This window comes from Blennius ocellaris, assembly GCF_963422515.1.
Source record: "Blennius ocellaris genome assembly, chromosome: 18".
Taxonomy (NCBI): domain Eukaryota; kingdom Metazoa; phylum Chordata; class Actinopteri; order Blenniiformes; family Blenniidae; genus Blennius; species Blennius ocellaris.
In genome coordinates this window covers 1,007,135-1,034,548 of record NC_137667.1, presented here as the reverse complement: position 1 = coordinate 1,034,548, position 27,414 = coordinate 1,007,135, and the positions used below count along the sequence as shown (strand labels likewise).

General features: G+C 48.1%; 3 protein-coding genes across 3 annotated transcripts; 2 read left to right on the top strand and 1 right to left on the bottom strand.

The window, feature by feature from the left end:
* Positions 1 to 2,901: 2,901 nt before the first annotated feature.
* On the top strand, positions 2,902 to 10,729 carry psmc6 (proteasome 26S subunit, ATPase 6). The gene is made up of 14 exons (XM_080513866.1): positions 2,902 to 2,997; positions 3,403 to 3,482; positions 3,986 to 4,025; positions 4,341 to 4,393; positions 4,495 to 4,562; positions 4,672 to 4,786; positions 4,888 to 4,975; positions 5,981 to 6,042; positions 6,285 to 6,408; positions 7,769 to 7,830; positions 9,178 to 9,298; positions 9,387 to 9,467; positions 10,092 to 10,163; positions 10,238 to 10,729. Exons 1-14 carry the CDS (start codon positions 2,913 to 2,915, stop codon positions 10,354 to 10,356), a joined length of 1,170 nt encoding a protein of 389 aa, XP_080369992.1. The 5' UTR covers positions 2,902 to 2,912; the 3' UTR covers positions 10,357 to 10,729.
* cgrrf1 (cell growth regulator with ring finger domain 1) lies at positions 10,420 to 13,244 on the bottom strand. Its single transcript, XM_080513867.1, has 6 exons — positions 13,119 to 13,244; positions 12,433 to 12,569; positions 12,172 to 12,349; positions 11,414 to 11,561; positions 11,236 to 11,343; positions 10,420 to 11,119 (listed from the first exon to the last, which is right to left on the bottom strand). The coding sequence occupies exons 1-6, from the start codon at positions 13,193 to 13,195 to the stop codon at positions 10,823 to 10,825; spliced, it is 945 nt and encodes a 314-aa protein (XP_080369993.1). The 5' UTR covers positions 13,196 to 13,244; the 3' UTR covers positions 10,420 to 10,822.
* Positions 13,245 to 14,584: 1,340 nt separating this feature from the next.
* On the top strand, positions 14,585 to 26,828 carry LOC308143208 (phospholipase DDHD1-like; the record flags this gene model as incomplete). The annotated part of the gene is given in 14 exon segments (XM_080513948.1): positions 14,585 to 15,194; positions 15,502 to 15,678; positions 16,456 to 16,584; positions 17,595 to 17,742; positions 17,835 to 17,944; positions 19,338 to 19,444; positions 21,330 to 21,384; positions 21,387 to 21,576; positions 22,387 to 22,462; positions 22,995 to 23,144; positions 23,584 to 23,648; positions 24,024 to 24,202; positions 24,693 to 24,974; positions 26,644 to 26,828. Coding segments are annotated over 14 exon segments (2,463 nt in total).
* Positions 26,829 to 27,414: the final 586 nt, after the last annotated feature.

The window sequence follows — 27,414 nt, the reverse complement described above, 5'->3', positions numbered from 1 at the left end:
ACCATCACCATGTGTCTCACCATGTGTCCCACCATGTGTCCCACCATGTCTCACCATGTGTCTCACCATGTGTCCCACCATGTCTCACCATGTGTCCCACCATGTCCTACCATGTGTCCCACCATCACCATGTGTCTCACCATGTGTCCCACCATGTGTCCCACCATGTCTCACCATGTGTCCCACCATGTGTCCCACCATCACCATGTGTCCCACCGTGTGTCCCACCATGTCCCACCATGTCTCACCATGTCTCACCATGTGTCCCACCGTGTGTCCAACTGTGTGTCCTACCATGTGTCCCACCATGTCCCACCATGTCTCACCATGTCTCACCATGTGTCCCACCATGTGTCCCACCATGTCCCACCATGTCTCACCATGTCTCACCATGTGTCCCACCATGTGTCCCACCATGTCTCCAGGCCTTGTGGTCGGCTCAGGGATCGTCTTCCATCTGCACCGACTGCAGGACCACTAGACCCACCAGGACCACCAGGACCACTAGACCCACCAGGACCACCAGGACCACTAGACCCACCAGGACCACCGGACCCCCCCTGCTGGTCCATGAGGACCAGAATGAAGATCCTCCTCTACTTTACTGTTTCTACTGATCACTGCTCACACACACACACACACACACACACACACACACACACACACACACACACACACACACACACACACACACACACACACACACACACACTGTGGCCAAATGTTGTGATTTTTTTTAAATTGACTTTAATGTTTTTGTTTTTTTTTCTCACCAAATGAACAAATGAGACTTTTTTCCTCCAATTTTTATCAAAGAAAGAAAAGAAACGAACCTTTAACAACCTCAGTGGGTCTCGTTTATTTAGTGTGTGTGTGTGTGTGTGTGTGTGTGTGTGTGTGTGTGTGTGTGTGTGTGCGCGTGCGCGTGCGTGTGTGTGATTCTGTAGCAGAGATTAAAACGTGTTGAGATTCTAACAGTCAATAAATTCATAAGGAGAAGAAAAAAGACAAAACCAGGAGAGTCTGTGTTTAATTTAGTTTAATTTAATTTAATTTAATTTAATTTCTCGCTTATGTCGGTTTGCGTTTGTAATTTTATAAAAGAAAATATTTGCGGTCCGAAACGAGACTGAATTTATTATTATTATTATTATTATTACTGTTATTGTTATGATTATTATTGTTGTTATTATGATTGTTATTGTTGTTATATTATTATTAAAGGTGAAGAAGCGCCGCTGGTTCTCTCCAGTAGAATTTCCAGGTTCAATAAACAAAACGATTTTAATAATAATAAAACGATGCGGGACTTTTCCAGACGGTTTCTACTGAATCCGTTTTCTGGTTCTGGAGAATAAACGACTCCGGGGAGGAAAACGATTCTCTATTAACGATCCGTTTGTTGAATCCGGGTTTTCTGATCATCGATCGATTCCTTCGCAGTCGCAGTTTCTATCGATCTGCTTGTTGGTTGAACGGGAATAAAGTCGTTTTAACTTCAACCTGCAATTCTTCAATTTGTTCTCACAATATCAGTTATTTACTGGTTACGAGTTGATTTATTTTACTTTACGTTCTTTATTGACTCCTTTGTTTGTCGTTCCTTCACCGTTACTCGGTTTATTCCCGTCATAGAAATATTAAATGTTGATTTTAATGGAGCGGATTTCATCAGTCAGTTCGACCTATCGCTTCTTTTCATTTTATTTTACTTGATTTTATTAAAAAAGCTAATTAAAACAAGAATGAAGCCCAGGATTCATCTCAGCAGAGCAGAAACACCTCGGCTGGACAATTTATTAACGAAAATATTTACGTTTTCTTCTAAACTAAAAATGATAAACGAAAGAAAATACTTAAATATAAGTAGCACCAATAATAATAATAATAATACATTTTGATCTATAACGAACTTTACATTAAAACAATCTCAAAGTGCTGCAGAGAAAAAAATTAAAATGGAGGCGAAGGAAAGAAAAACAGTAAAAGTTTTAATTATTATTATTATTTTTATTATTATTGTCATGTTATTGTTGTGTTTTTAATCTCGATCAGGTGTCTAATAAATAAAGGCCGTGTTGCTGAGCGGAGGTGAGCTCCAGCGCCCCCTGGCGGCCAGTGAACAATCTGCATATTAACAACATTTAAAAAACTACTTTATTAGTTTTTCACGTTCTGGAAAGAAAATCAATGAATATTTGTTTACTTCAGTGCGACATGTGTTTGTGTAAACATGGGAAGTCCAGGTGACGGTGTGGAGGGTGGAGGAGGTGATGGAGGATGGATATCTAACATACATTTAAAAAAATGTATGTAACCTTTATTTTACAAGATTTTATTTTATTTTATTTAAAAAAAATTCCCACGGTTAGGGTTAGGCTGTGTGCCCCTCAGGAACAAGCGGTGGAATTTAATTTAAATATTTTTATTTATTCATTTATGTATTTATGTATTTATTTATGTATTTATTTATTTATTTATTTATTTATTTAATTAATTAATTAATTATTTACTTACTTATTTATTTATTTATTTATTTATTTATTTATTTATTTACTTACTTGTTTATTTATTTATTTATTTATTTATTTATTTATTTATTCATTTACTTACTTACTTACTTACTTACTTACTTACTTACTTACTTACTTACTTACTTACTTATTTATTCATTTATTTATTTACTTATTTATTTACTTGCTTATTTATTTATTCATTTATTTATTTACTTGCTTACATATTTATTTATGTATTCATTCATTCATTCATTTATTTACTTACTTACTTACTTATTTATTTATTTATTCGTTTATTTATTGACTCGCCCGCGTTCACGTCATTACAACTCAGCGACGCGGCGACAGTTGATGACCTCACATGATTTTTTTTCCCCCGGCATTCACTGCGGCAACATGGCGGACACAAGAGAGAAGGCGCTGCAGGACTACAGAAAGAAATTATTGGAACATAAAGAAGTGGACGGACGATTAAAAGAATGTAATGGACATTTGAGACTCGTTGTTTCCGCGCGGCGGCTTCGGCTCGCGCTGTTCGCGTTGAAGAGACGCGCGCGGAGGCGTTCCGTTAGCCGCTCGGCTAGCTTTGCTTTGTCATCCCGGTAGAAAGCGACCGTCACACCGCGGCTAGCCGTGCTAACGATGCTAACGAAAACACCGACACGCTCACGAGTGTTTATTTTTTATTACTGCAAAGGTCGCGAAACGCGTCGGTTCCGTCCGTGACTGTTGAACCGTCTGGATTCGAGTCGGTTCTTCATCCAGACTCGTTTTCAAACTGAGGACCGCGAAACGTTAACGAGCGCGAGCCGGACGGCGCGTCGCGTTTTCTTCAATATACGTGTGTAAAGTTTGTTTATTGTCTGTTTGTTTGTTTGTTTTTCAGTGCGAGAGCAGCTGAGGGAACAGACCAAACAGTACGAGAAGTCTGAGAACGACCTGAAGGCTCTGCAGAGCGTCGGGCAGGTCGGAACAAACACGATTTAAACGTTTTAACCTGAGAAACGAACAAGTTTTTACCTCCAGTCGCCCTCAAAACTAATGATTTCATTAATAATATCACATTTTTAACAAGTAATTTCTTCACATCTGTAAGAATATTATTATTATTATTATTCACTGTCCAACTGAAGGTCAATCATTCAGTGAAATTGACGAAAGACTAGTCTTTTTTAAAATTGTATTTTTATTATATTCTGACACTGATCATATTAGTTTAGTCAGTGAAGGTTCTACAATCATACTGAATAAAAAGCGACTTAAGGAACATGATCGCTAAAATAATTAAGTCAGTTTTAAGTGTTTTTCTCATGTAACAATGTTTATTTCTTAAATGCTGAAAATCAGATGGAGCCTTTGTGATTCTGTTTCTTTCTGTGGTCGTTTAGTTTGTTGTTAAACTTTCTGTCGTTGATATAATCTGTCGATCAGTTCGTATCGTTTTACTTCAAACCGTCTCGTCCCCGCAGATCGTCGGAGAAGTGCTGAAACAACTGACAGAGGAGAAATGTACGTGGTCGTTTGTTGATTGTTTACATTTATTTTAGCACATTGTATTAAAGGGTTAATCTTCTCTTTGAATGTGAATCGGTGTCAAGTTTGTGCAATAGACATAACTTGTATTCATCCGTTTATTCTGAATTTAAACCCTACTTTGGTGTGTTTTTAATTCACTATGATGTCACTCCTTCATATTTCTTCTTCTCTCAGAAACAAGTCTTATGTTTTACGTGTAGAAAATCCAAATAAAGTCATTAATTCACTTGGAACAAAACATGTCACTGGTTCAATGTGATTTAAAACGTAGATTTTGTTTCCCTGCAGTCATAGTTAAAGCCACTAACGGTCCTCGCTATGTGGTCGGCTGCCGCAGACAGGTGAGCGTCTCCGTCTCGTCCTCGTCGACCGCTCACCGTATGATGACGGTAGATAGACGTCTTGGTTATTCACCGTCTTCTGCTGTGACTGTCCCCCTCAGCTGGACAAGTCCCAGCTGAAGCCCGGCACCAGGGTGGCGTTGGACATGACCACCCTCACTATCATGAGGCGAGTGTGGCGCCATATTTGGTTGTTTATTCTGCCTGCGACGGCGTCTTTTCTATAGACGGAGACGTCCCGCTGGGTCTCAGCCTGTGCGTCCCCCCCCCCCCTGCAGGTACCTCCCCCGGGAGGTGGACCCCCTGGTGTACAACATGTCCCACGAGGACCCCGGCAGCGTCTCCTACTCCGAGATCGGAGGCTTGTCCGAACAGATCCGCGAGCTGAGAGAGGTTTGTGGTTAACAGAAGGAAACGTGGTGGTTCGGTGCAGTTTTGTTTATTTTTCAAAGCCTTGTTTGTTGTTGTTGTTTGTTTGTTTTTTGCTCCGGCAGGTGATTGAGCTGCCGCTGACCAACCCGGAGCTCTTCCAGAGGGTGGGCATCATCCCCCCCAAAGGCTGCCTGCTCTACGGGCCCCCAGGTGAGGCTCTCCGGACCCCGCTCACTCAAACACCTCGGCCGGCCGCCATCTTTAAAAACCCGGTGTTTCGGGCTAACTGGTTCCCCTGTCAACTGGTGACCCGACCTCCTCCCCGCCCCGCAGGACGTCGTTTAACCTCGTTTCCATTGAAGTTTCTGTCGTAGCGTCTGTTTAGCATCAGCCGCTGGCAGGAGTCACCAGGTAACACGGGCACCAGTTAATCCGAAACACCGGTCAGTGACGCGCCATCGTAACGATCCACATCCACCCAAAACATAAAGAAAACAGCAGAAGTAAACAAAACTACATTAAAAAATATTATTATTATAACGAATTAAACGTTTAAAATCAAGTCACTAAATGAACTCGTTGTTTTTGACACTAATAAAAATGTACAAATGTGTTTTCTGCTTCGACTCCGTCTGTCCTCCCCCTCGTCCTCCTCTTCCTCCTCCTCCCCCTCCTCCTCCTCCCCCTCCTCCTCTTCCTCGTCCTCTTCCTCCTCCTCCCCCTCCTCCTCCTCCCCCTCCTCCTCTTCCTCGTCCTCTTCCTCCTCCTCTTCCTCCTCCTCTTCCTCCTCATCCTCCTCTTCCTCGTCCTCTTCCTCCTCCCCCTCGTCCTCCTCTTCCTCCTCCTCTTCCTCCCCCTCGTCCTCCTCCTCGTCCTCTTCCTCCTCCTCCTCGTCCTCCTCTTCCTCCTCCTCTTCCTCCCCCTCGTCCTCCTCCTCGTCCTCTTCCTCCTCCTCTTCCTCCCCCTCGTCCTCCTCCTCGTCCTCTTCCTGCTCCTCTTCCTCCCCCTCGTCCTCCTCCTCGTCCTCTTCCTGCTCCTCTTCCTCCCCCTCATCCTCCTCTTCCTCGTCCTCTTCTTCCTGCTCCTCTTCCTCTTCCTCCTCCTCTTCTTCCTGCTCCTCTTCCTCTTCCTCCTCCTCTTCTTCCTGCTCCTCTTCCTCTTCCTCTTCCTCTTCCTCCTCCTCCTCCTCTTCCTCGTCCTCTTCCTCCTCCTCAGGCACAGGAAAGACTCTCCTAGCCAGAGCAGTGGCCAGCCAGCTGGACTGCAACTTCCTCAAGGTGAGCGTCTAGCGGTGTAGCGGTGTAGCGTCTAGCGGTGTAGCGTCTAGCGATCTAGCGGTGTAGCGTCTAGCGATCTAGCGGTGTAGCGTCTAGCGATCTAGCGGTGTAGCGTCTAGCGGTCTAGCGGTGTAGCATCTCGCGGTGTAGCGTCTAGCGATCTAGCGGTGTAGCGTCTCGCGGTGGCGTGGAGGAGGAGGCGTCTCCTCACGCTCCGCCCGTCTCTGTCCGTCCCGCTGCAGGTGGTGTCCAGCTCCATCGTGGACAAGTACATCGGGGAGAGCGCGCGGCTGATCAGGGAGATGTTCAACTACGCCCGCGACCACCAGCCCTGCATCATCTTCATGGACGAGATCGACGCCATCGGTGAGTCGCTGTTACAAACCAGATCCAAAGAGACGGACCGTCCTGCAGTTCCACCGCCGCTGGCCGGGGGCGCTGTGGCCCGGAGGGAAACAACCTCCACCAGAGAGGCTCACTGGAGGCTTTAGCCTCTGGCGGCTAGGCTAGTTAGCTCGTGGCTAACGGGTGTATAAAGTCTTCAGTCTTCTTCTCTTTGTCTTCCTCACTACGTCTTCCTCTCTTCGTCTTCCTCACTACGTCTTCCTCTCTTCGTCTTCCTCACTACGTCTTCCTCTCTTCGTCTTCCTCTCTACATCTTCTCTTCGTCTTCCTCTCTACGTCTTCTCTTCGTCTTCCTCACTACGTCTTCCTCTCTACATCTTCACTACGTCTTCCTCACTTCGTCTTTCTCACTTCGTCTTCCTCTCTTCGTCTTCCTCTCTTCGTCTTCCTCTCTTCGTCTTCCTCTCTTCGTCTTCCTCTCTTCGTCTTCCTCTCTACATCTTCTCTTCGTCTTCCTCTCTACGTCTTCTCTTCGTCTTCCTCACTACGTCTTCCTCTCTACATCTTCTCTTCGTCTTCCTCTCTACATCTTCTCTTCGTCTTCCTCTCTTCGTCTTCCTCACTACGTCTTCCTCTCGACATCTTCTCTTCGTCTTCCTCTCTTCGTCTTCCTCTCTTCGTCTTCCTCTCTACGTCTTCCTCTCTACATCTTCACTACGTCTTCCTCTCTTCGTCTTCTCTTCGTCTTCCTCTCTACATCTTCACTACGTCTTCCTCTCTTCGTCTTCTCTTCGTCTTCCTCTCTACATCTTCTCTTCGTCTTCCTCTCTTCGTCTTCCTCTCTACATCTTCTCTTCGTCTTCCTCTCTACGTCTTCTCTTCGTCTTCCTCTCTACGTCTTCCTCTCTTCGTCTTCCTCTCTACGTCTTCCTCTCTACATCTTCTCTTCGTCTTCCTCTCTACATCTTCTCTTCGTCTTCCTCTCTTCGTCTTCCTCACTACGTCTTCTCTTCGTCTTCCTCACTACGTCTTCTCTTCGTCTTCCTCACTACGTCTTCTCTTCGTCTTCCTCACTTCGTCTTCCTCTCTTCGTCTTCCTCACTACGTCTTCTCTTCGTCTTCCTCACTACGTCGTCTTCGTCTTCCTCTCTTCGTCTTCCTCACTCCGTCTTCCTCTCTACTCCACCTCTTTCCTGTTTCTTTTGATCCACGCGCTTCACTTTTGCGTTTCCTACCCAGAATGCACTGCGGCGACACTGTTTGCTCAGTGCACAGGCGGTGCTGCTCCACCTGTCGTCCTCCAGCTGGAGGTTTAGAGGAACTGCTGCTCCGTCATGTCCTCCAGGACAAACTGATTGTGTCCCCCCTCCCTGTCCTCCAGGCGGCCGCCGGTTCTCTGAGGGGACGTCTGCGGACCGGGAGATCCAGAGGACTCTGATGGAGGTCAGTGGTCTGTCCTACGTCACGTCCTTCCTGTGTCTCTCCTTTAACACCTGCAACTTGTTCTGTCCTTCTACGTCAGTAAACATTCAGTCATTTGACGATTCAGCAAATTAAGCAGATTAAAGTCGTTTCTTGGATTTTTTTTTCAATTCAATAAAATTTTAATCTAAAATACACATTTTTAAAATATTATTATTAACAAGCTAACCGATTGCAATTTGCTCCTTCCACCTGGTTGCTCCTTCCTCCTGGTTGCTCCTTCCTCCTGGTTGCTCCTTCCTCCTGGTTGCTGCTCCACCTGGTTGCTCCGTCCTCCTGGTTGCTGCTTCACCTGGTTGCTCCTTCCACCTGGTTGCTCCTTCCTCCTGGTTGCTCCTTCCTCCTGGTTGCTCCTTCCTCCTGGTTGCTCCTTCCTCCTGGTTGCTGCTCCACCTGGTTGCTCCGTCCTCCTGGTTGCTGCTTCACCTGGTTGCTCCTTCCACCTGGTTGCTGCTCCACCTGGTTGCTCCTTCCACCTGGTTGCTCCTTCCACCTGGTTGCTCCTTCCACCTGGTTGCTCCTTCCACCTGGTTGCTGCTCCACCTGGTTGCTGCTCCACCTGGTTGCTCCTTCCACCTGGTTGCTGCTCCACCTGGTTGCTCCTTCCACCTGGTTGCTGCTCCACCTGGTTGCTCCTTCCACCTGGTTGCTGCTCCACCTGGTTGCTCCTTCCACCTGGTTGCTGCTCCACCTGGTTGCTCCTTCCACCTGGTTGCTGCTTTACCTGGTTGCTCCGTCCTACTGGTTGCTGCTTCACCTGGTTGCTCCGTCCTACTGGTTGCTACTTCACCTGATTGCCGGTTCTACCTGGTTGCTGCTTCCTCCTGGTTGCTGCTTCACCTGGTTGCTCCCTCCTCCTGGTTGCTCCTTCCTCCTGGTTGCTGGTTCTACCTGGTTGCTGCTTCCTCCTGGTTGCTCCTTCCTCCTGGTTGCTGGTTCTACCTGGTTGCTGCTTCCTCCTGGTTGCTGCTTCCACCTGGTTGCTGCTTCCTCCTGGTTGCTCCTTCCTCCTGGTTGCTGGTTCTACCTGGTTGCTCCTTCCTCCTGGTTGCTCCTTCCTCCTGGTTGCTGGTTCTACCTGGTTGCTGCTTCACCTGGTTGCTCCCTCCTCCTGGTTGCTCCTTCCTCCTGGTTGCTGGTTCTACCTGGTTGCTGCTTCCTCCTGGTTGCTGCTTCCTCCTGGTTGCTGCTTCCTCCTGGTTGCTGCTTCCTCCTGGTTGCTGCTTCCTCCTGGTTGCTGCTTCCTCCTGGTTGCTGCTTCCTCCTGGTTGCTGGTTCCTCCTGGTTGCTGGTTGCTGGTTCCTCCAGTTGCTGAACCAGATGGACGGTTTCGACACGCTGCACCGGGTGAAGATGATCATGGCCACCAACCGACCCGACACTCTGGACCCGGCGCTGCTGCGTCCCGGACGCCTGGACCGCAAAATCCGTGAGCGCCGCCTCCTCCTCCACCTCCACCTCCACCCGTCCTGCCGCTACGTCACACTGAACCCCGTCTCCGTCTTCTTGTCCTCCAGACATCGAGCTTCCCAACGAGCAGGCCCGGCTGGACATCCTGAAGATCCACTCCAGCCCCATCACCAAGCATGGAGAGATCGGTTGGTGCTGCGCAGGGCCGGGGCTACACCCACAGCAGGCTACACCTAAAGCAACCTACACCCAAAGCAGACTAAACCTACATCAGGCTCCACCTACAGCAGGCTACACCCAAAGCAAGCTACACCCACAGCAGGCTACACCTAAAGCAACCTACACCTAAAGCAGACTACACCTACACCAGACTACACCCACAGCAAGCTACACCTAAAGCAGGCTACAACTAAAGCAACCTACACCTACATCAGGCTCCACCTACATCAGGCTCCACCTACAGCAAGCTACACCTACAGCAAGCTACACCTAAAGCAGGCTACAACTAAAGCAACCTACACCTACATCAGGCTCCACCTACATCAGGCTCCACCTACATCAGGCTCCACCTACAGCAAGCTACACCTACAGCAAGCTACACCTAAAGCAGGCTACACCTAAAGCAACCTACACCCAAAGCAGACTACACCTAAAGCAGGCTACACCCACAGCAAGCTACACCTAAAGCAGGCTACAACTAAAGCAACTACACCTACATCAGGCTCCACCCACAGCATCACACATGGCCAGTTTTGACGGAGGTTTGTGTTTGAGCTGAAACCATCAGATCTTGTCTCTGGTCCTGGTTTCAGACTATGAAGCCATCGTGAAGCTTTCAGACGGTTTCAACGGAGCCGACCTGAGGAACGTCTGTACGGAAGCAGGTGAGCCTCTCCTCCTCCTCCTCCTCCTCCTCCTCCTCCTCTGTTCCTCAATAACCCCCCCCTCCCCCCCCCAGGACTGTTTGCCATCCGCGCCGACCGGGAGTACGTGACCCAGGAAGACTTCATGAAGGCGGTGAGGAAGGTGGCCGACTCCAAGAAGCTGGAGTCCAAACTGGACTACAAACCCGTCTGAGCGTCAGTCCGTCTTTGTTCCAACGCCGCGACTGTGGGCTTTTGTTTTGTTTTGTTTTTTGGGGGGGGGGGGTAAAGTGGCGCTTCTCCGTTCTCCTGTTTCTATTTCCTCCATCACATCCTTGTAGAAATAAAATTGTTGGTGTATTGAAACGTTGCCGTACGACTCGTTTCTTCAGACGGACGGAAATAAACAGACGCTTCTTCTTTTTTTTTTTTTACTTCATTTTATTTCTTTTCTTGGGACGAAATATGGAGTCGAACACTGAGAACATTGTTTTCTAGCATCGCTCTTCTCCTCCATCAATAAATAAACCTGCAGTAAATGTTTGAAACTCTATATTGGAAATAAATAAACTGTTGAGTAAAACTTCTTCTTGTTTTTGATTCCGATCTTTGAGGCTCCAGACCAGTTAAATGTGGAGCCAATCTCTTGGCGTCTCCAGACAAGCCCCGCCCCCTTCTTTTCAGCTCGACACCTCCCGTGGATGCGGGCCGGTGGGCGGAGTCAGAGCGGTGGGCGGAGCCAGAGCGAAGGCCTCCAGGACGAAGGCTCTGCAGACGGGGCAGTGCTGGAGGCGCAGCACGCAGCCGTCGCACACGCAGGCGTGGCGACACGGCAGCAGCACGCGGTTCACCGCTGCGCCCCGGCACACCACGCAGTCTCCCACCACGCCCTCCTCCTCCTCCTCCTCCTCTTCGTCCTCCGTCGGCCGCGGGACGGCGGGTTCAGACGCGTCGCCGTCGGCCGCCATGAAGATGGACTGTGGGACACAACTGGTGGTCACTTTCAACAACCGACACGCCGTCTCTGCTCCACCCAGACGGGTGAGGACTGCTCCACCCAGGCGGGTGAGGACTGCTCCACCCAGACACTCACCATCAGCTTGCTGACGCCCCCCTGTGACGTGAGCAGGAACTGAAAAAGGATCCGTGCAGGAATTCTGTGTTTCTCGTCTGGAACGTGAACGACCGTCACCATGGCGACCTGCAGGAAAAGAAAGATGGAGGCCGGTTTCATCGTGATGATGATGATGGTGATGAAGCTGCGGACTCACGATGGTCGAGGCGTTTCTGGCCTCCGAGTCGCCAAACGTCAGGACGGCCACCAGGGGGTAGCGCTCTCTGGGCAGCGGCCCGAAGTCACAGACGCCCTGGCTGGGGGGGATCTGAGTGTGGAGCTCCTGGCGCCTTCCGGTGGCCACGCTGGGAGCGGGGTCAAAGGTCAAACCAGAGGAAAACTAGTGCTCTTCTGCCATGCTGAGGCCACACCCACCCTAAAACACAGATTTCTTCTTAAAAACTGTGGCTGTAGTGACGGAGGACGGGTGTAGCGACGGGGGACGGGTGTAGCGACGGAGGATGGGTGTAGCGACGGGGGACGGGTGTAGCGACGGAGGACGGGTGAAGTGACGGGGGACGGGTGTAGCGACGGAGGATGGGTGTAGCGACGGGGGACGGGTGTAGCGACGGAGGATGGGTGTAGTGACGGGGACAGGTGTAGTGACGGAGGATGGCTGTAGCGACGGGTGTAGTGACGGAGGACGGTGTAGTGATGGAGGACAGGTGTAGCAACGGGTGTAATGACAGAGGACTGCTGTAGTGACGGGGGACAGGTGTAGTGACGGAGGATGGCTGTAGCGACGGGTGTAGTGACGGAGGACGGTGTAGCAACAGGTGTAGTGACAGGGCGGCTGTAGTGACGGGGGACAGGTGTAGTGACAGGGCGGCTGTAGTGACGGAGGACGGTGTAGTGACGGAGGACGTAGCGACGGAGGACGTGGTGACGGAGGACGTGGTGACGGAGGCAGGATACTGGAAGGTCTGGCAGCAGCAGCAGTGGAGGCTCAGGGCCTCCTGGAAGAGGTGAGAGCTGCTCAGCCTGGTGACGTTCTGGTGACTCTGCAGCGCCGCCTGCAGGGCGGAGACCTCACAGCCCCAGAAGCAGGTGAGGACGCAGGAGTCCAGGCAGGACGGCCTCACCGAGACTCCACCTGCAAACCAGCTCCACCTTTAGCCCTGCACCTGTGACGGAGGCTCCTCCCCCTCACCCGTGACGGAGGCTCCTCCCCCTCACCTGTGACGGAGGCGGGTGGCGAGCCCAGCTCCAGGGAGAAGGGGTTCTCCACCCGAACCATCTGCTTCTCTGGGATCGGGACCGTCGCCTCCGTGTCGTCTGAGTTCCTGATGATCTGAGGGATTTCAACCCCCAACCTGCAGGACGGCAGGCAAGAAATGAGCAGGTTTTACACTTCAGAGCCAAAGTAAAGGATGTTTACTGGCTTTTTCTCTCATTAGAAGCAAATATGACGAGAAAACATATAAAAATATGAGCAAAATATACTTTATAACGGAGGAAAACTCCTTGTAAGTTGTTGTTTCGTCTGTTGAGCTCACAGTGCTGGACTTTGTCTACTTGGCCAGTTAAATGAATAAAACTCGTCCAAGCATTTCCCTTGTTTTGGTGAATTTGTACATCTCAGGAAAAAAATGATATAAAACCCAAACAGGTTCTACATTATTTTTAACACAAATAAGTGCAATAATCAACAATAACATTAATTTCAACCATCTGGAGCAAAATCCCTGAAACCCTCTGGTTGTAGTATTCCTGCCTTCAACATTTTCCCTCTTTGACTTTTATTTTTTGTTAATAAAAGGAATAGTTTCATTGTGCTCCTGGGGGTCGGATTGGACCAGGATTCGGCCCGCAGGCCCGATGTTTGACACCGTTAGCTCGACAAGCTAACGTGGCTAACTCACCACATGAGCACCACGACGAAGGTAAACAGGAAAACAAAACAACAGAGACAACAAAACATCTCCATGTCCGCCGCCATGTCGAACCATGTCTGTCGCAAATTTAGTAAAGAAGCTATTTTATGCCGCGGTAACGACGCCGGAAGACGATGAGCGGCGGACCGGAAGACGGCGAGCGACGGACCGGAAGTCTACGGAAGCCGCAAAGGCTGAGAAAACGCGCAGCAGAGCTGGACTTTCCCTCGCTGGTTTACTTTTTAATTTCGCTGCTCATTTCACGAATCAAGTAAGAGCGACTGACCAGACACACGCAAAGCAAACAAAACAAACTCCAAACAGGTATTATGGGACCATCCATCCACTGGAAGCGACATCAGCAGCCATCTTGGATGAGGATGGAGTTCAAAGCCTCTCAAACTGTAAACAAATCCTTTTTTGTTTTGGTTAGGGGTTTTTTTTTGGGGGGGGGGGGGTGGACTTGCATTACTCGTTTTCACATTAAAATCACATAGTGACGATTCCATTTATAATTTGGGCATTAACACAATTTCAATTCCAATTTCAGCAAAATATTCTATTAAAAAAATTGATATTTTGACTTTATTTTGAACGTTTGCCTTCCTTTTGTTTCTGCTGCACTTCATGATGATGATGATGATGATGATGATTGTGATGATGATGATGACGATGACGGTGATGATGCTGGTGATGATGATGGTAGTGATGATGATGATGATGATGATTGTGACGATGATGAAGATGACGATGATGATGGTGATGATGATGATGGTGATGATGATGCTGATGATTATTATTATTATGATGGTGATGATGATGGTGATGATGATGATGATGATTATTATTATTATTATGGTGATGATGATGGTGATGATGATTATTATTATGATGGTGATGATGATGATGATGATGGTGATTATGATGATGATGCTGATGACGATGATGATGATGGTGATGATGATGGTGATGATGATGATGCTGATTATGATGATGATGGTGATGATGATGATGGTGATGATGATGCTGATGATGATTATTATGATGATGATGCTGATTATGATGATGATGGTGATGATGATGCTGATTATTATGATGATGATGGTGATGATGATTATGATGATGATTATTATGATGATGATGATGGTGATGATGATTATGATGATGATTATTATGATGATGAAGGTGATGATGATGATGATGATGGTGGTTATGAAGGTGATGATGAAAGTGATGATGATGATGATGATGATTATTATGATGATGGTGATGGTGATGATGAAGGTGATGATGATGAAGGTGATGATGACGATGACGATGATGACGATGATGATGATGATGATGATGCTGCTGTCCTGCCGGAGGCTGCGTGAGAGGAAGAGCAGCCCCCCCGCCAGATGTGAGCAGCGTCTGGCCGCACTGAGCCCGTCGGCCCCTGCGGGAGGAGCCGCGCCATGAGCCGCAGCCCCCCCGCCGTCCGGCAGCAGAGCTCCGACAACTCGGTGAGCAGCAGCGAGTGGGACATGGCGAACGACGTGTTCGTGTGCGGCTACGAGGAGAACCCGGGGGACGGAGCGGCGGAGCCGGGGGAGGGCGGGCCGCCGGGGCCGCAGGACGACCCCCTGCTGGGCCTGGCGCCCGAGCGCTTCTCCGCCTCGCCGTTCCTCGACGTGGAGCTCAGCTACGCGGAGAGCGACGGCAACGCGGCCGCCAAGAAGCGGGTCCGCTCCAACAGCTCGCGCCACCGCGGGGAGTTCGTGACGGAGCTCGGGCCGGAGGAGGTGCGCTGGTTCTACCGGGAGGACCGGAGGACCTGGAAGCCCTTCATCGGACACGACTCGCTGAAGATAGAGACGCTCTACCGGAGGCTCGACGCGGGGGCCCCCGGGGGGGACCGGGGGGACCGGGGGGACAGGGGGGACGGGCGAGCCGAGCCGCCGGAGACGCGCCGCAGCCCGGACACGGAGCAGCCCGGGGACCGCGGCGGGGAGGCGGTGTGTGTCCGGGGGGGGCTCTACGAGGTGGACCTGAAGGAGAAGGAGTGTTACCCGGTCTACTGGAACCGTGAGGACCGCCCGCTGGGTGACCTGGAGGAGGGAGGGGGGGGGGGGGGGGGGGGGGGGGGGGGGGGGGGGGGGGGGGGAGGGAGGGAGGGAGGAGGGAGGAGGGAGTGATTGAAAGGATGGATGGAGGGATTAATGGATTAATGAATGAACAGGGCAGTTTGTGGTCCAACACCAACATCTCTTCTCTTCCTCCATCCCTCCCCCCTCCGTCCCTCCCTCCCCCCCCTCCCCCCTCCCCTCCCTCCCTCCCTCCCCCCCCTCCCTCCCTCCCTCCCTCCCGGTGGACCACCCCCCCTGTCCCCCAGAACAAGACCGGATCCCGGTGATGAGGGGACAGTGGTTTGTGGACGGGTCCTGGCTCCCCCTGGAGGAGGACGAGAGCGACGTCATCGAGCTGGAGCACCTGTCCCGCTTCAGGGGACATCAGATGAGGGACACCTACGAGATGGAGGAGGCGCCCACCGCCGTGGACAGCCGGGACGGTAGGTCTCCGCCCGGTCCGTCCACCGTTATGGACGTCCTCTGTCCACCGTATGGACGTCCTCTGGCTTCTGGGCCCAAGAGACCTTCATTTGTAGAGTGTCTGTCCCAGTCCGTCCCCCTCACTGTGTGTGTCCCGGTCCGTCCCCCTCACTGTGTGTGTCCCGGGCCGTCCCCCTCACTGTGTCTGTCCCGGGCCGTCCCCCTCACTGTGTCTGTCCCGGTCCGTCCCCCTCACTGTGTCTGTCCCGGTCCGTCCCCCTCACTGTGTGTCCCGGTCCGTCCCCCTCACTGTGTGTCCCGGTCCGTCCCCCTCACTGTGTGTGTCCCGGTCCGTCCCCCTCACTGTGTGTGTCCCAGTCCGTCCCCCTCACTGTGTCTGTCCCGGTCCGTCCCCCTCACTGTGTGTCCCGGTCCGTCCCCCTCACTGTGTGTGTCCCGGTCCGTCCCCCTCACTGTGTGTGTCCCGGTCCGTCCCCCTCACTGTGTGTCCCGGTCCGTCCCCCTCACTGTGTGTGTCCCAGTCCGTCCCCCTCACTGTGTCTGTCCCAGTCCGTCCCCATTACTGTGTCTGTCCCGGTCCGTCCCCCTCACTGTGTCTGTCCCGGTCCGTCCCCCCTCACTGTGTGTGTCCCAGTCCGTCCCCCTCACTGTGTCTGTCCCGGTCCGTCCCCCCTCACTGTGTGTGTCCCGGTCCGTCCCCCTCACTGTGTCTGTCCCGGTCCGTCCCCCTCACTGTGTCTGTCCCGGTCCGTCCCCCTCACTGTGTCTGTCCTCAGCCGTCCACAGTCTGAAGCTGAGCCGGAGCCATGTGGACTGGCACGGTGTGGACGAGGTCTACCTCTACAGCGACGCCACAACGTCCAAGATCGCCAGAACCGTCACCCAGAAGCTGGGCTTCTCCAAAGGTACTGTGCAGTACTGCTGGTACTACTGGTCTACTGTTACTACTGGTCTGCTGGTACTACTGGTCTGCTGGTACTACTGGTCTGCTGGTACTACTACTACTACTAGTCTGCTGGTACTACTGGTCTACTGGTCTGCTGGTACTACTGGTCTACTGGTACTACTACTACTAGTCTGCTGGTACTACTGGTCTGCTGGTACTACTGGTCTGCTGGTACTACTGGTCTACTGGTCTGCTGGTACTACTACTACTAGTCTGCTGGTACTACTGGTCTACTGGTCTGCTGGTACTACTACTACTACTAGTCTGCTGGTACTACTGATCTACTGGTCTGCTGGTACTACTGGTCTACTGGTACTACTACTACTAGTCTGCTGGTACTACTGGTCTACTGGTCTGCTGGTACTACTGGTCTACTGGTACTACTACTACTAGTCTGCTGGTACTACTGGTCTACTGGTACTACTACTACTAGTCTGCTGGTACTACTGGTCTGCTGGTACTACTACTACTAGTCTGCTGGTACTACTGGTCTGCTGGTACTACTACTACTAGTCTGCTGATACTACTGGTCTGCTGGTACTACTACTACTAGTCTGCTGGTACTACTAGTCTGCTGGTACTACTGGTCTGCTGGTACTACTACTACTAGTCTGCTGGTACTACTGGTCTGCTGGTACTACTACTACTAGTCTGCTGGTACTACTAGTCTGCTGGTACTACTGGTCTGCTGGTACTACTACTACTGGTCTGCTGGTACTACTGGTCTGCTGGTACTACTACTAGTCTGCTGGTACTACTAGTCTGCTGGTACTACTACTAGTCTGCTGGTACTACTACCAGGACTGGTACTATTAATGGTCTATTGGTACCACTAGTAGTCTCCTGGTAACACTACCAGTTAGTATGTAGTAGTATGTAGTAGTCAGTATGTGTTAGAGGAAGTATTTCTACCCTACTCTACTCTACTCTACTCTCCTCCACTCTACTCCACCCTGCCCCCCCCCCCAGCCTCCAGCAGCGGGACGCGGCTGCACCGCGGCTACGTGGAGGAGGCGGCCCCGGAGGACACGCCCCCCGACACCACCCACATCGTGTTCGTGGTCCACGGCATCGGGCAGAAGATGGACCAGGGCCGCATCATCAGGAACACCAGCATGTGAGCTCCTCCACCCCCACCTCCACCCCGTGTAGCCCCGCCCCCCGTGTAGCCCCTCCCCCCGTGTGACGTCGGTACGACTCCCTGAACAGGATGCGGGACGCCGCCAGGAAGATGGAGGAGAAGTACTTTGCGGACCGAGTGACGGAGCACGTGGAGTTCCTGCCTGTGGAGTGGAGGTCCAAGCTGTGTCTGGACGGAGGTCTGCTCCACCCTCTGTGTGCTTTATGTCTACGCCTCCTTTCACACTAGATTCTAGAGGGACGAGTACTCGAGTACTGCTGGGAAGTACTGCTAGGGCTAAACCCACACCAAGTACTTACTGGGCTGCACACATAAATACTTCAATAAATACTTCAATAAATACATAAATATATACATAAATATATACATAAATACTTAAATAAATACTTAAATAAGTACACACTTAAATAAATACATAAATATATACATAAATATATACATAAATACTTAAATAAATACTTAAATAAGTACACACTTAAATAAATACATAAATATATACATAAATACATAAATAAATACTTAAATAAGTACACACTTAAATAAATACATAAATATATACATAAATACATAAATAAATACTTAAATAAGTACACACTTAAATAAATACATAAATATATACATAAATATATACATAAATACTTAAATAAATACTTAAATAAGTACACACTTAAATAAATACATAAATATATACATAAATACATAAATAAATACTTAAATAAGTACACACTTAAATAAATACATAAATATATACATAAATACATAAATATATACATAAATACATACATAAATACACAAATAAATACTTAAATAAGTACACACTTAAATAAATACATAAATATATACATAAATACATAAATATATACATAAATACATACATAAATACATAAATAAATACTTGAATAAATACATACTTAAATACTTAAATAAATATATAAATAAATACTTAAACATATACATGAATACATAAGTGAATAAGTAAATAAATAACAGATAAATAATTACTAAGTGTTGATGGATGATAAATAATTGCTAAATAAGTGGAAAAATAAATAAGTAGTTTATTAATTAATCAATTAATTAATAAGTAGGTAGATAAATATAATAAATCATAGATAAATAAGTAAACAAATAAATGTAAATAATGGTATCGAAGATAAATAAATAGATGGATAATTAATAGATAAATAAGTGGATAGATATAGATTAGTAGAGAGATAGAAATAGATACTACAGATAGATAATGTATGGAGATGGATAAAAAACTATATTAAAAAGATAATAAATAAATAGATAAATGTATAAGTAGATCATTAATTAATTAATCAATAAGTAGGCAGATATATATAATCAACCATAGATAAATAAGTAAGTAAATAAATCTTAATAGAGAGATAATTCATATATAGCTTGTTAATTAATAAATAAATAAGGACATTTAATAGCTGGACAAATAAACAAAAGTAGGTGGAACCATAATTCCTGGTTCCTCCTGAGTAGACGAAGGTAATGGTGGGTGTGCGTGAGGCTCAAGGGCTCCCGGGCAGCCTGACCAGAGGAGTGTCGTCCTGCAGACACGGTGGACTCCATCACCCCGGACAAGGTCCGCGGCCTGAGGGACATGTTGAACAGCAGCGCCATGGACATCATGTACTACACCAGTCCTCTGTACCGGGACGAGGTCAGTCCCTCTGTCCCTCTGTCCCTCTGTTCTACCGCCACGGCTCTATATCGCACTCTGTTCTGTTCTACCGCCACGGCTCTATATCGCACTCTGTTCTGTTCTACCGCCACGGCTCTCTACCGCACTCTGTTCTGTTCTACCGCCACGGCTCTATACCTCACTCTGTTCTGTTCTACCGCTATGGCTCTATACCGCACTCTGTTCTGTTCTACCGCCACGGCTCTATACCGCACTCTGTTCTGTTCTACCGCTATGGCTCTATACCTCACTCTGTTCTGTTCTACCGCTATGGCTCTATACCGCACTCTGTTCTGTTCTACCGCCACGGCTCTATACCGCACTCTGTTCTGTTCTACCGCTATGGCTCTATACCTCACTCTGTTCTGTTCTACCGCCACGGCTCTATACCGCACTCTGTTCTGTTCTACCGCTATGGCTCTATACCTCACTCTGCTCTGTTCTACCGCCACGGCTCTAACCTTCACCCTCACTCTGTTCTGCTCTACCGCTACGGCTCTATACCTCACTCTCCTCTGTTCTACCGCTACGGCTCTATACCTCACTCTGCTCTGTTCTACCGCTACGGCTCTATACCTCACTAAGTTCTGTTCTACCGCCACGGCTCTATACCTCACTCTGGTCTGTTCTACCGCTACGGCTCTATACCTCACTCTGCTCTGTTCTACCGCCACGGCTCGATGCTTCACTCTGTTCTGTTCTACCGCCACGGCTCTATACCGCACTCTGTTCTGTTCTACCGCCGCGGCTCTATACCTCACTCTGTTCTGTTCTACCGCTACGGCTCTAACCCTCACTCTGCAACACCGCCACGGCTCTACCGCCGTGGCTCTAACCCTCGCCCTCATTCTGTTCTACCACCACGGCTCTAACCTTACTGTGTTCTACCGCCACGGCTCTAACCCCACTGTGTTCTACCACCGCGGCTCTAACCCCACTGTGTTCTACCACCACGGCTCTAACCCCACTGTGTTCTACCAACGCGGCTCTAACCCGCATCTGTTCTACCACCATGGCTCTAACCCCACTGTGTTCTACCACCACGGCTCTAACCCCACTGTGTTCTACCACCGCGGCTCTAACCCCACTGTGTTCTACCACCGCGGCTCTAACCCTCATGTGTTCTACCACCACTGCTCTAACCCCACTGTGTTCTACCACCACGGCTCTAACCCCACTGTGTTCTACCACCACGGCTCTAGCCCCACTGTGTTCTACCACCACGGCTTTAACCCCACTGTGTTCTACCACCATGGCTCTAACCCTCACTGTGTTCTACCACCGCGGCTCTAACCCCACTGTGTTCTACCACCATGGCTCTAACCCTCACTGTGTTCTACCACCACGGCTCTAACCCCATGTGTTCTACCGCCACGGCTCTAACCCCACTGTGTTCTACCACCACGGCTCTAACCCCACTGTGTTCTACCACCACGGCTCTAACCCCACTGTGTTTCTACCGCCACGGCTCTAACCTACTGTGTTCTACCACCACGGCTCTAACCTTACTGTGTTCTACACCACGGCTCTACCCTCACTGTGTTCTACCCACCACTGCTCTAACCCCACCGTGTTCTACCACCACGGCTTTAACCCCACTGTGTTCTACCACCATGGCTCTAACCCCACTGTGTTCTACCACCGCGGGCTCTAACCCCACTGTGTTCTACCACCATGGCTCTAACCCCACTGTGTTCTACCACCGCGGCTCTAACCCCACTGTGTTCTACCACCGCGGCTCTAACCCCACTGTGTTCTACCACCATGGCTCTAACCCCACTGTGTTCTACCACCACGGCTCTAACCCCACTGTGTTCTACCACCGCGGCTCTAACCCCACTGTGTTCTACCGCCACGGCTCTAGATCACCCGGGGTCTGACCCTGGAGCTCAACCGGCTGTACTCCCTGTTCTGCTCGCGGACCGGGACTTTGAGAAGAGCGGGAAGGTTTCCATCGTGTCTCACTCTCTGGGCTGCGTCATCACCTTCGACATCATGACGGGCTGGGACCCGGTGCGCTTCCACCACCACATGGAGGCGCCGGAGGACGTCCGGGGGGGGAGGGGCGAGGAGCGCCACCTGCAGGAGCAGCTGAGACTCACACACCTCCGGTACGACGTGACATGTTATATATTATATTTTCTATAAAACTGTTTTCTATTAAACTATTTTATATAAAACTATTTTATATAAAACTATTTGTTATAAAACTATTTGTTATAAAACTGTTTTCTATAAAACATTTTCAATGAAACTTTTCTATTAAACTATTTTCTATAAAACTATTTTCTATTAAACCTTTTTCTATTAAGCTATTTTCTATAAAACTATTTTCTATTAAACTATTTTCTATAAAACTATTTTCTATAAAACTATTTTCTATTAAACTATTTTCTATAAAACTATTTTCTATGAAAATTTTCTATAAAACTATTTTCTATAAAACTATTTTCTATGAAAATTTTCTATGAAACTATTTTATATAAAACTATTTTCTATGAAACTATTTTATATAAAACTATTTTCTATGAAACTATTTTATATAAAACTATTTTCTATGAAAATATTCTATGAAACTATTTTCTATAAAACTATTTTCTATGAAACTTTTCTATTTAACTATTTTATATAAAACTATTTTCTATAAAACTATTTTCTATGAAACTATTTTCTATAAAACTGTTTTCTATAAACGCTGCCTCTGACACAAAAGTCCTTCTCGTTTCAAAGAGATGAGTCTTTGATCTTCCAGCAGTAACAAAGGACTCCTGTCTCACGGTGACGTGAAGGAAACGACGCCCATCAGTTCTGTAGTGATTAGAGTCGTTGTCGTCGACGAGGAAAAACGTTTTTTTAACTAGACGAGACAAAATGTCCAGCCGCTCTGCGGGACATCAAAGACATCCTTTGTGGTCCTTCAGGCTCCGGGACCTGGAGGACCAGTTCCAGGGTTTGCAGACGTCGGCCTGCGTCGCCGTTCCGGCTTTGAAGTTCAAGGTAAAGAACAAGTCTGCAGCTTAAATTGCTTTTTTTTTGTTTTTTAATTTCCCTTTCAGTTTGAGTTTCAAAGCTAGAGCTACACTCGGTAGAGCTCATGATTCACCAGCGCCACATTGGTTGCCATGGAAACCAGTGGATTACAAGTTACCCCTTTACCCCCCCATGACCTTTGACACTGACCAGGGTGATGATGTCACTGCATCATGTGACATGAGAGGATAAAGACATGAAAACAGAACATTTTAGCTTTGATTTGACATCAATCAGATTAAAGCTGAACACTTGATGACAGAAATATATATATATATATATATATATCAAGTACTATCATCTATATTTCTATCTACATCTACTATATCTATCTATCCATCTATCTATCTATCTATATCGACTATATCTATCTTGCACTATCTATCTATATATCTATATCTACTATATCTATCTATCTAACACTATCTATATCAATCCATCTATCTATCTATATCTATATCTATGTATCTATATCTACTATCTATATGTGTGTGTCTAGGTGGAGAACTTCTTCTGTATGGGTTCTCCGCTAGCCGTGTTCTTGGCGTTACGCGGGATTCGTCCTGGAAGTGGCGGCGGTCAGGACCACATCCTGCCCACGTCCATCTGCCGGCGCCTCTTCAACCTGTTCCACCCGACAGACCCAGTGGTGACCGGACGCTTTTATCTCTATTTCTATTTCTATTTCTATTTCTATTTCTATTTTTATTCAGATGCTCGGGAACAAATAGAGGCGAAATATTTTTTTGAATGAACTAAACAACATGAAGAAGCTAGAGCTACATTCGGTAGAACGCGGACTTCCAAACAACGCCTAATTTATCTGCGGAACAGAGGTAGCATGTTAGCATGTTAGCTCGTCTCCATGGCAACAGACCTCCTTTGATCTCCGTGAGGTTCCTCTCATCCGCTTTCAAATACAGACAAATAAATAAATAAATACACGCAGATGAAAACATGAACTTCATGAGAAGGTAACGACTGAAAAAGTTAAAAAAAAAAAAAAAAAAGTAAGTAATTAGAAAAAGTAAATCAGGTGCCTCCCGTTAGTGAGCTTGTTTGTTTGTTTGTTTGTTTGTTTGTTTCAGGCCTACAGACTGGAGCCTCTCATCCTGAAACATTACAGCAACATCGCACCGGTTCAAATCCACTGGTGAGAAAAATGATGAGGTCATGATGATGATGATGATGATGGTGATGATGGTGATGATGATGGTGATGATGATGACGATGATGATGGTGATGATGATGATGGTGATGATAATGGTGGTGATGATGATCATGGTGATGATGACGATAATGATGATGTTGGTGATGATGATGACGATGATGATGATGATGCTGATGATGATGATGATGATGATGATGATGCTGATGCTGATGCTGATGATCATGGTGATGATGATGGTGATGATGATGTTGGTGATGATGATGACGATGATGATGATGATGATGATGATGGTGATGATGATGATGATGATGATGAGGATGATGATGGTGATGATGATGATGGCGGTATGGTGTTCAGGTACAACACCAGCAGCCCTACGCCGTACGACCAGATCCGTCCGACGCTGCTCAACCCGCAGAAGGAGACGGCGCCGGTGTCGGACTCAGAGAGCCTCCCAAGCCCCGCCTCCTCCCCGCCGCCGGCTCGCCGCCACTACGGCGAGTCCTTCACCAGCCTGGGCAAGGCCAGCATCATGGGTACACACACACACACACACACACACACACACACACACACACACACACACACACACACACACACACACACACACACTGGTGCAGCTCCATTACATAACGCCAATGTCAAATTAGCATCGCTAGCATGATAGCCGTTAGCTTTATATCAACGTCACTGTGTGAGACACTGAGCAGGGAGCGTCTCCATGGCAACAGGCGCTGATCTCCTTTGATCAGTAATCAGTGTAATATATACTTCTACAATAGTATGAATTATATTAATACTTAATACACACAATAAAAGGTATATATTGTGACAGTGAATATTATTAATTTTCTTTTGTATTGAAAATGTAACTGATGGAATTTAAATAGTATATTATGATTATTTGTAAAGGTTCTTATTGAATATTATTAATATAAAGTACATTCATGTGTTTAACTATGTGAAATGAAGTTTATAGAATTAGTTAGTAGAGGTGGTTTATCTCCGGCTCCGCCTTCTCGCCAGGCGCCGCCAGCCTCGGGAAGGGAATCGGAGGAATCCTGTTCTCCCGCTTCTCGCGGTCCGGCGGCCAGGTGGGCGGAGTCGAAGGGGAGCCGTCGGACTGCGAGGGCGGAGCCCCGGAGGTGGAGAACGTGGCGTCGGGAGAGGAAGGAGTGGCGGCGGTAGAGAGGGACCAGAAAGACATGGCGGAGGAGGAGGAGGAGGAGGTGGAGGTGGAGGTGGAGGAGAGGACGGAGCAGGAAGCCATGACGGAGTCGGCCTCAGCGGTGATGGAGAACTCCACCCGTAAGTCTCCTGAAGGACACTTCTAGAAACTGATCCAGCCGGGAGTCCTACTTCTATATTTCTATGTTCTCCGTGTCTTCTTCTGTGTTTTTGGTGTGTTGGTGAGTCACAGCGCCTCCTGAAGGCCTGGCATGGGTACTAATATTTATGATTTTTTATTTAATTTAATACAATTTTATTTTATTTTTATTACATTTAATTTATATCTAATTCAATCAAATGTTATTTTATTACAATTTCATTGAATAATTTTTTATTTAATTAAATTACATAAAATTTCATTTCATTTAATTTTTATTTAATTTAAACAAATTTTATTTTATTCTATTAACATTTTTTATTTAATCAAATGTAGTTATTTTTTTTTATTACATTTTTATTTAATTTAATCAAATTAAATGAAAGTTCAATTTAATTTAATCATATTTTATTTTATTGTATTTACATTTTAATTTTTGTCTAATTAGTGATTTTTTAATACATTTTTTTTAAGTTAATCAAATTTTATTTTATTTTAATTTAATCAAATTTTATTTTATTTCATTTTAATTTAATTTAATTTAACAAAATTATTTTTCCGGGGGGAGAACGCTGGGGAGCAATCAGGTGGTCTTGGCCCATGTGGGCGGGGCCTACCTGCCCCCCAGGTGGTGTGTGTGTACTGCTCAGGTGTGTGTGTACTGCTGAGGTGTGTGTATTGCTCAGGTGTGTGTGTTGGTCAGGTGTGTGTGTTGCTCAGGTGTGTGTGTTGGTCAGGTGTGTGTGCTGCTCAGGTGTGTGTGTTGCTCAGGTGTGTGTGCTGCTCAGGTGTGTGTACTGCTCAGGTGTGTGTGTTGCTCAGGTGTGTGTGTTGCTCAGGTGTGTGTGCTGCTCAGGTGTGTGTACTGCTCAGGTGTGTGTGTTGCTCAGGTGTGTGTGCTGCTCAGGTGTGTGTGCTGCTCAGGTGTGTGTGTTGCTCAGGTGTGTGTGTGTTGCTCAGGTGTGTGTACTGCTCAGGTGTGTGTGTTGCTCAGGTGTGTGTGTTGCTCAGGTGTGTGTGCTGCTCAGGTGTGTGTGTTGCTCAGGTGTGTTTGTTGCTCAGGTGTGTGTACTGCTCAGGTGTGTGTGTTGCTCAGGTGTGTGTGCTGCTCAGGTGTGTGTGCTGCTCAGGTGTGTGTGTTGCTCAGGTGTGTGTGTTGCTCAGGTGTGTGTACTGCTCAGGTGTGTGTGTTGCTCAGGTGTGTGTGTTGCTCAGGTGTGTGTGCTGCTCAGGTGTGTGTGTTGCTCAGGTGTGTGTGTTGCTCAGGTGTGTGTGTTGCTCAGGTGTGTGTGCTGCTCAGGTGTGTGTGTTGCTCAGGTGTGTTTGTTGCTCAGGTGTGTGTCCTGCTCAGGTGTGTGTGCTGCTCAGGTGTGTGTACTGCTCAGGTGTGTGTGTTGGTCAGGTGTGTGTACTGCTCAGGTTGTGTGTTCTGCTCAGGTGTGTGTGCTGCTCAGGTGTGTGTTGTTGGTCAGGTGTGTGTGCTGCTCAGGTGTGTGTACTGCTCAGGTGTGTGTACTGCTCAGGTGTGTGTGTTGGTCAGGTGTGTGTACTGCTCAGGTGTGTGTGTTGGTCAGGTGTGTGTGCTGCTCAGGTGTGTGTTGGTCAGGTGTGTGTACTGCTCAGGTGTGTCCCTGGTGTCCCGTGTTGCAGTGGAGCTGGAGCGCCGCATGGACTTCGAGCTGCGGGAGGGTCTGGTGGAGAGCCGCTACTGGTCGGCCGTGACGTCGCACACGGCCTATTGGTGCTCCTACGACGTGGCGCTCTTCCTCCTCACCTTCATGTACCGGCCGCTGGAGCAGCCCGAGCCCCCCGACGACCACCCGCCGTCTCCATGACGACCACCCGCCGTCTCCATGACGACCGTGGCGCCAAACCCTTTTCTACGCGGACTCTTTTCTGTTTGTGAAAACGAACCGGAAGCGAAACCTCAGTCGACCTTACCTCTCTCTCTCTCTCTCTCTCTCTCTCTCTCCCTCTCTCTCTCTCTCTCTCTCTCTCTCTCTCTCTCTCTCTCTCCCCTCTCTCTCTCTCTCTCTCTCTCTCTCTCTCTCTCTCTCTCTCTCTCTCTCTCTCTCTCTCTCTCTCTCTCTCTCTCTCTCTCTCCCTCTCTCTCTCTCTCAGTTTTAGTTTTTCTAATGTGATATGAAAAAACAACGTAAATCTGTGAAGGAAGTTTACACGTCGGAAATCAGGAGAAAATCTACCGTAGTTTCTGGACCATTGAGCAGCTGAATTTAAGCCCCCCCGCCCACCTGAGTGAAAAAGCTATAAATAGAATTCGCTCACAGAACCTAGAATTTAAATGAGTTTAAATCAATTCATGCAAATCTGTCTTTCTTATTATGAGAGAGAGAGAGAGAGAGAGAGAGAGAGAGAGAGAGAGAGAGAGAGAGAGAGAGAGAGAGCGAGGGGAGAGAGAGA

What these genes read in the sequence shown, in the direction of transcription:
- psmc6 (XM_080513866.1), top strand. Translation starts at nt 2,913, where the DNA reads ATGGCGGACACAAGAGAGAAGGCGCTGCAGGACTACAGAAAGAAATTA. An exon ending in CACCAAGCATGGAGAGATCG is followed by an intron (nt 9,468 to 10,091) that starts GTTGGTGCTGCG and finishes TCCTGGTTTCAG; the next exon opens with ACTATGAAGCCATCGTGAAG. An exon ending in GAACGTCTGTACGGAAGCAG is followed by an intron (nt 10,164 to 10,237) that starts GTGAGCCTCTCC and finishes TCCCCCCCCCAG; the next exon opens with GACTGTTTGCCATCCGCGCC.
- cgrrf1 (XM_080513867.1), bottom strand. Translation starts at nt 13,195, where the DNA reads ATGGCGGCGGACATGGAGATGTTTTGTTGTCTCTGTTGTTTTGTTTTC. An exon ending in GCCACCCGCCTCCGTCACAG is followed by an intron (nt 12,350 to 12,432) that starts GTGAGGGGGAGG and finishes GCTGGTTTGCAG; the next exon opens with GTGGAGTCTCGGTGAGGCCG. An exon ending in TGCTGCTGCCAGACCTTCCA is followed by an intron (nt 11,562 to 12,171) that starts GTATCCTGCCTC and finishes CCCCGCTCCCAG; the next exon opens with CGTGGCCACCGGAAGGCGCC.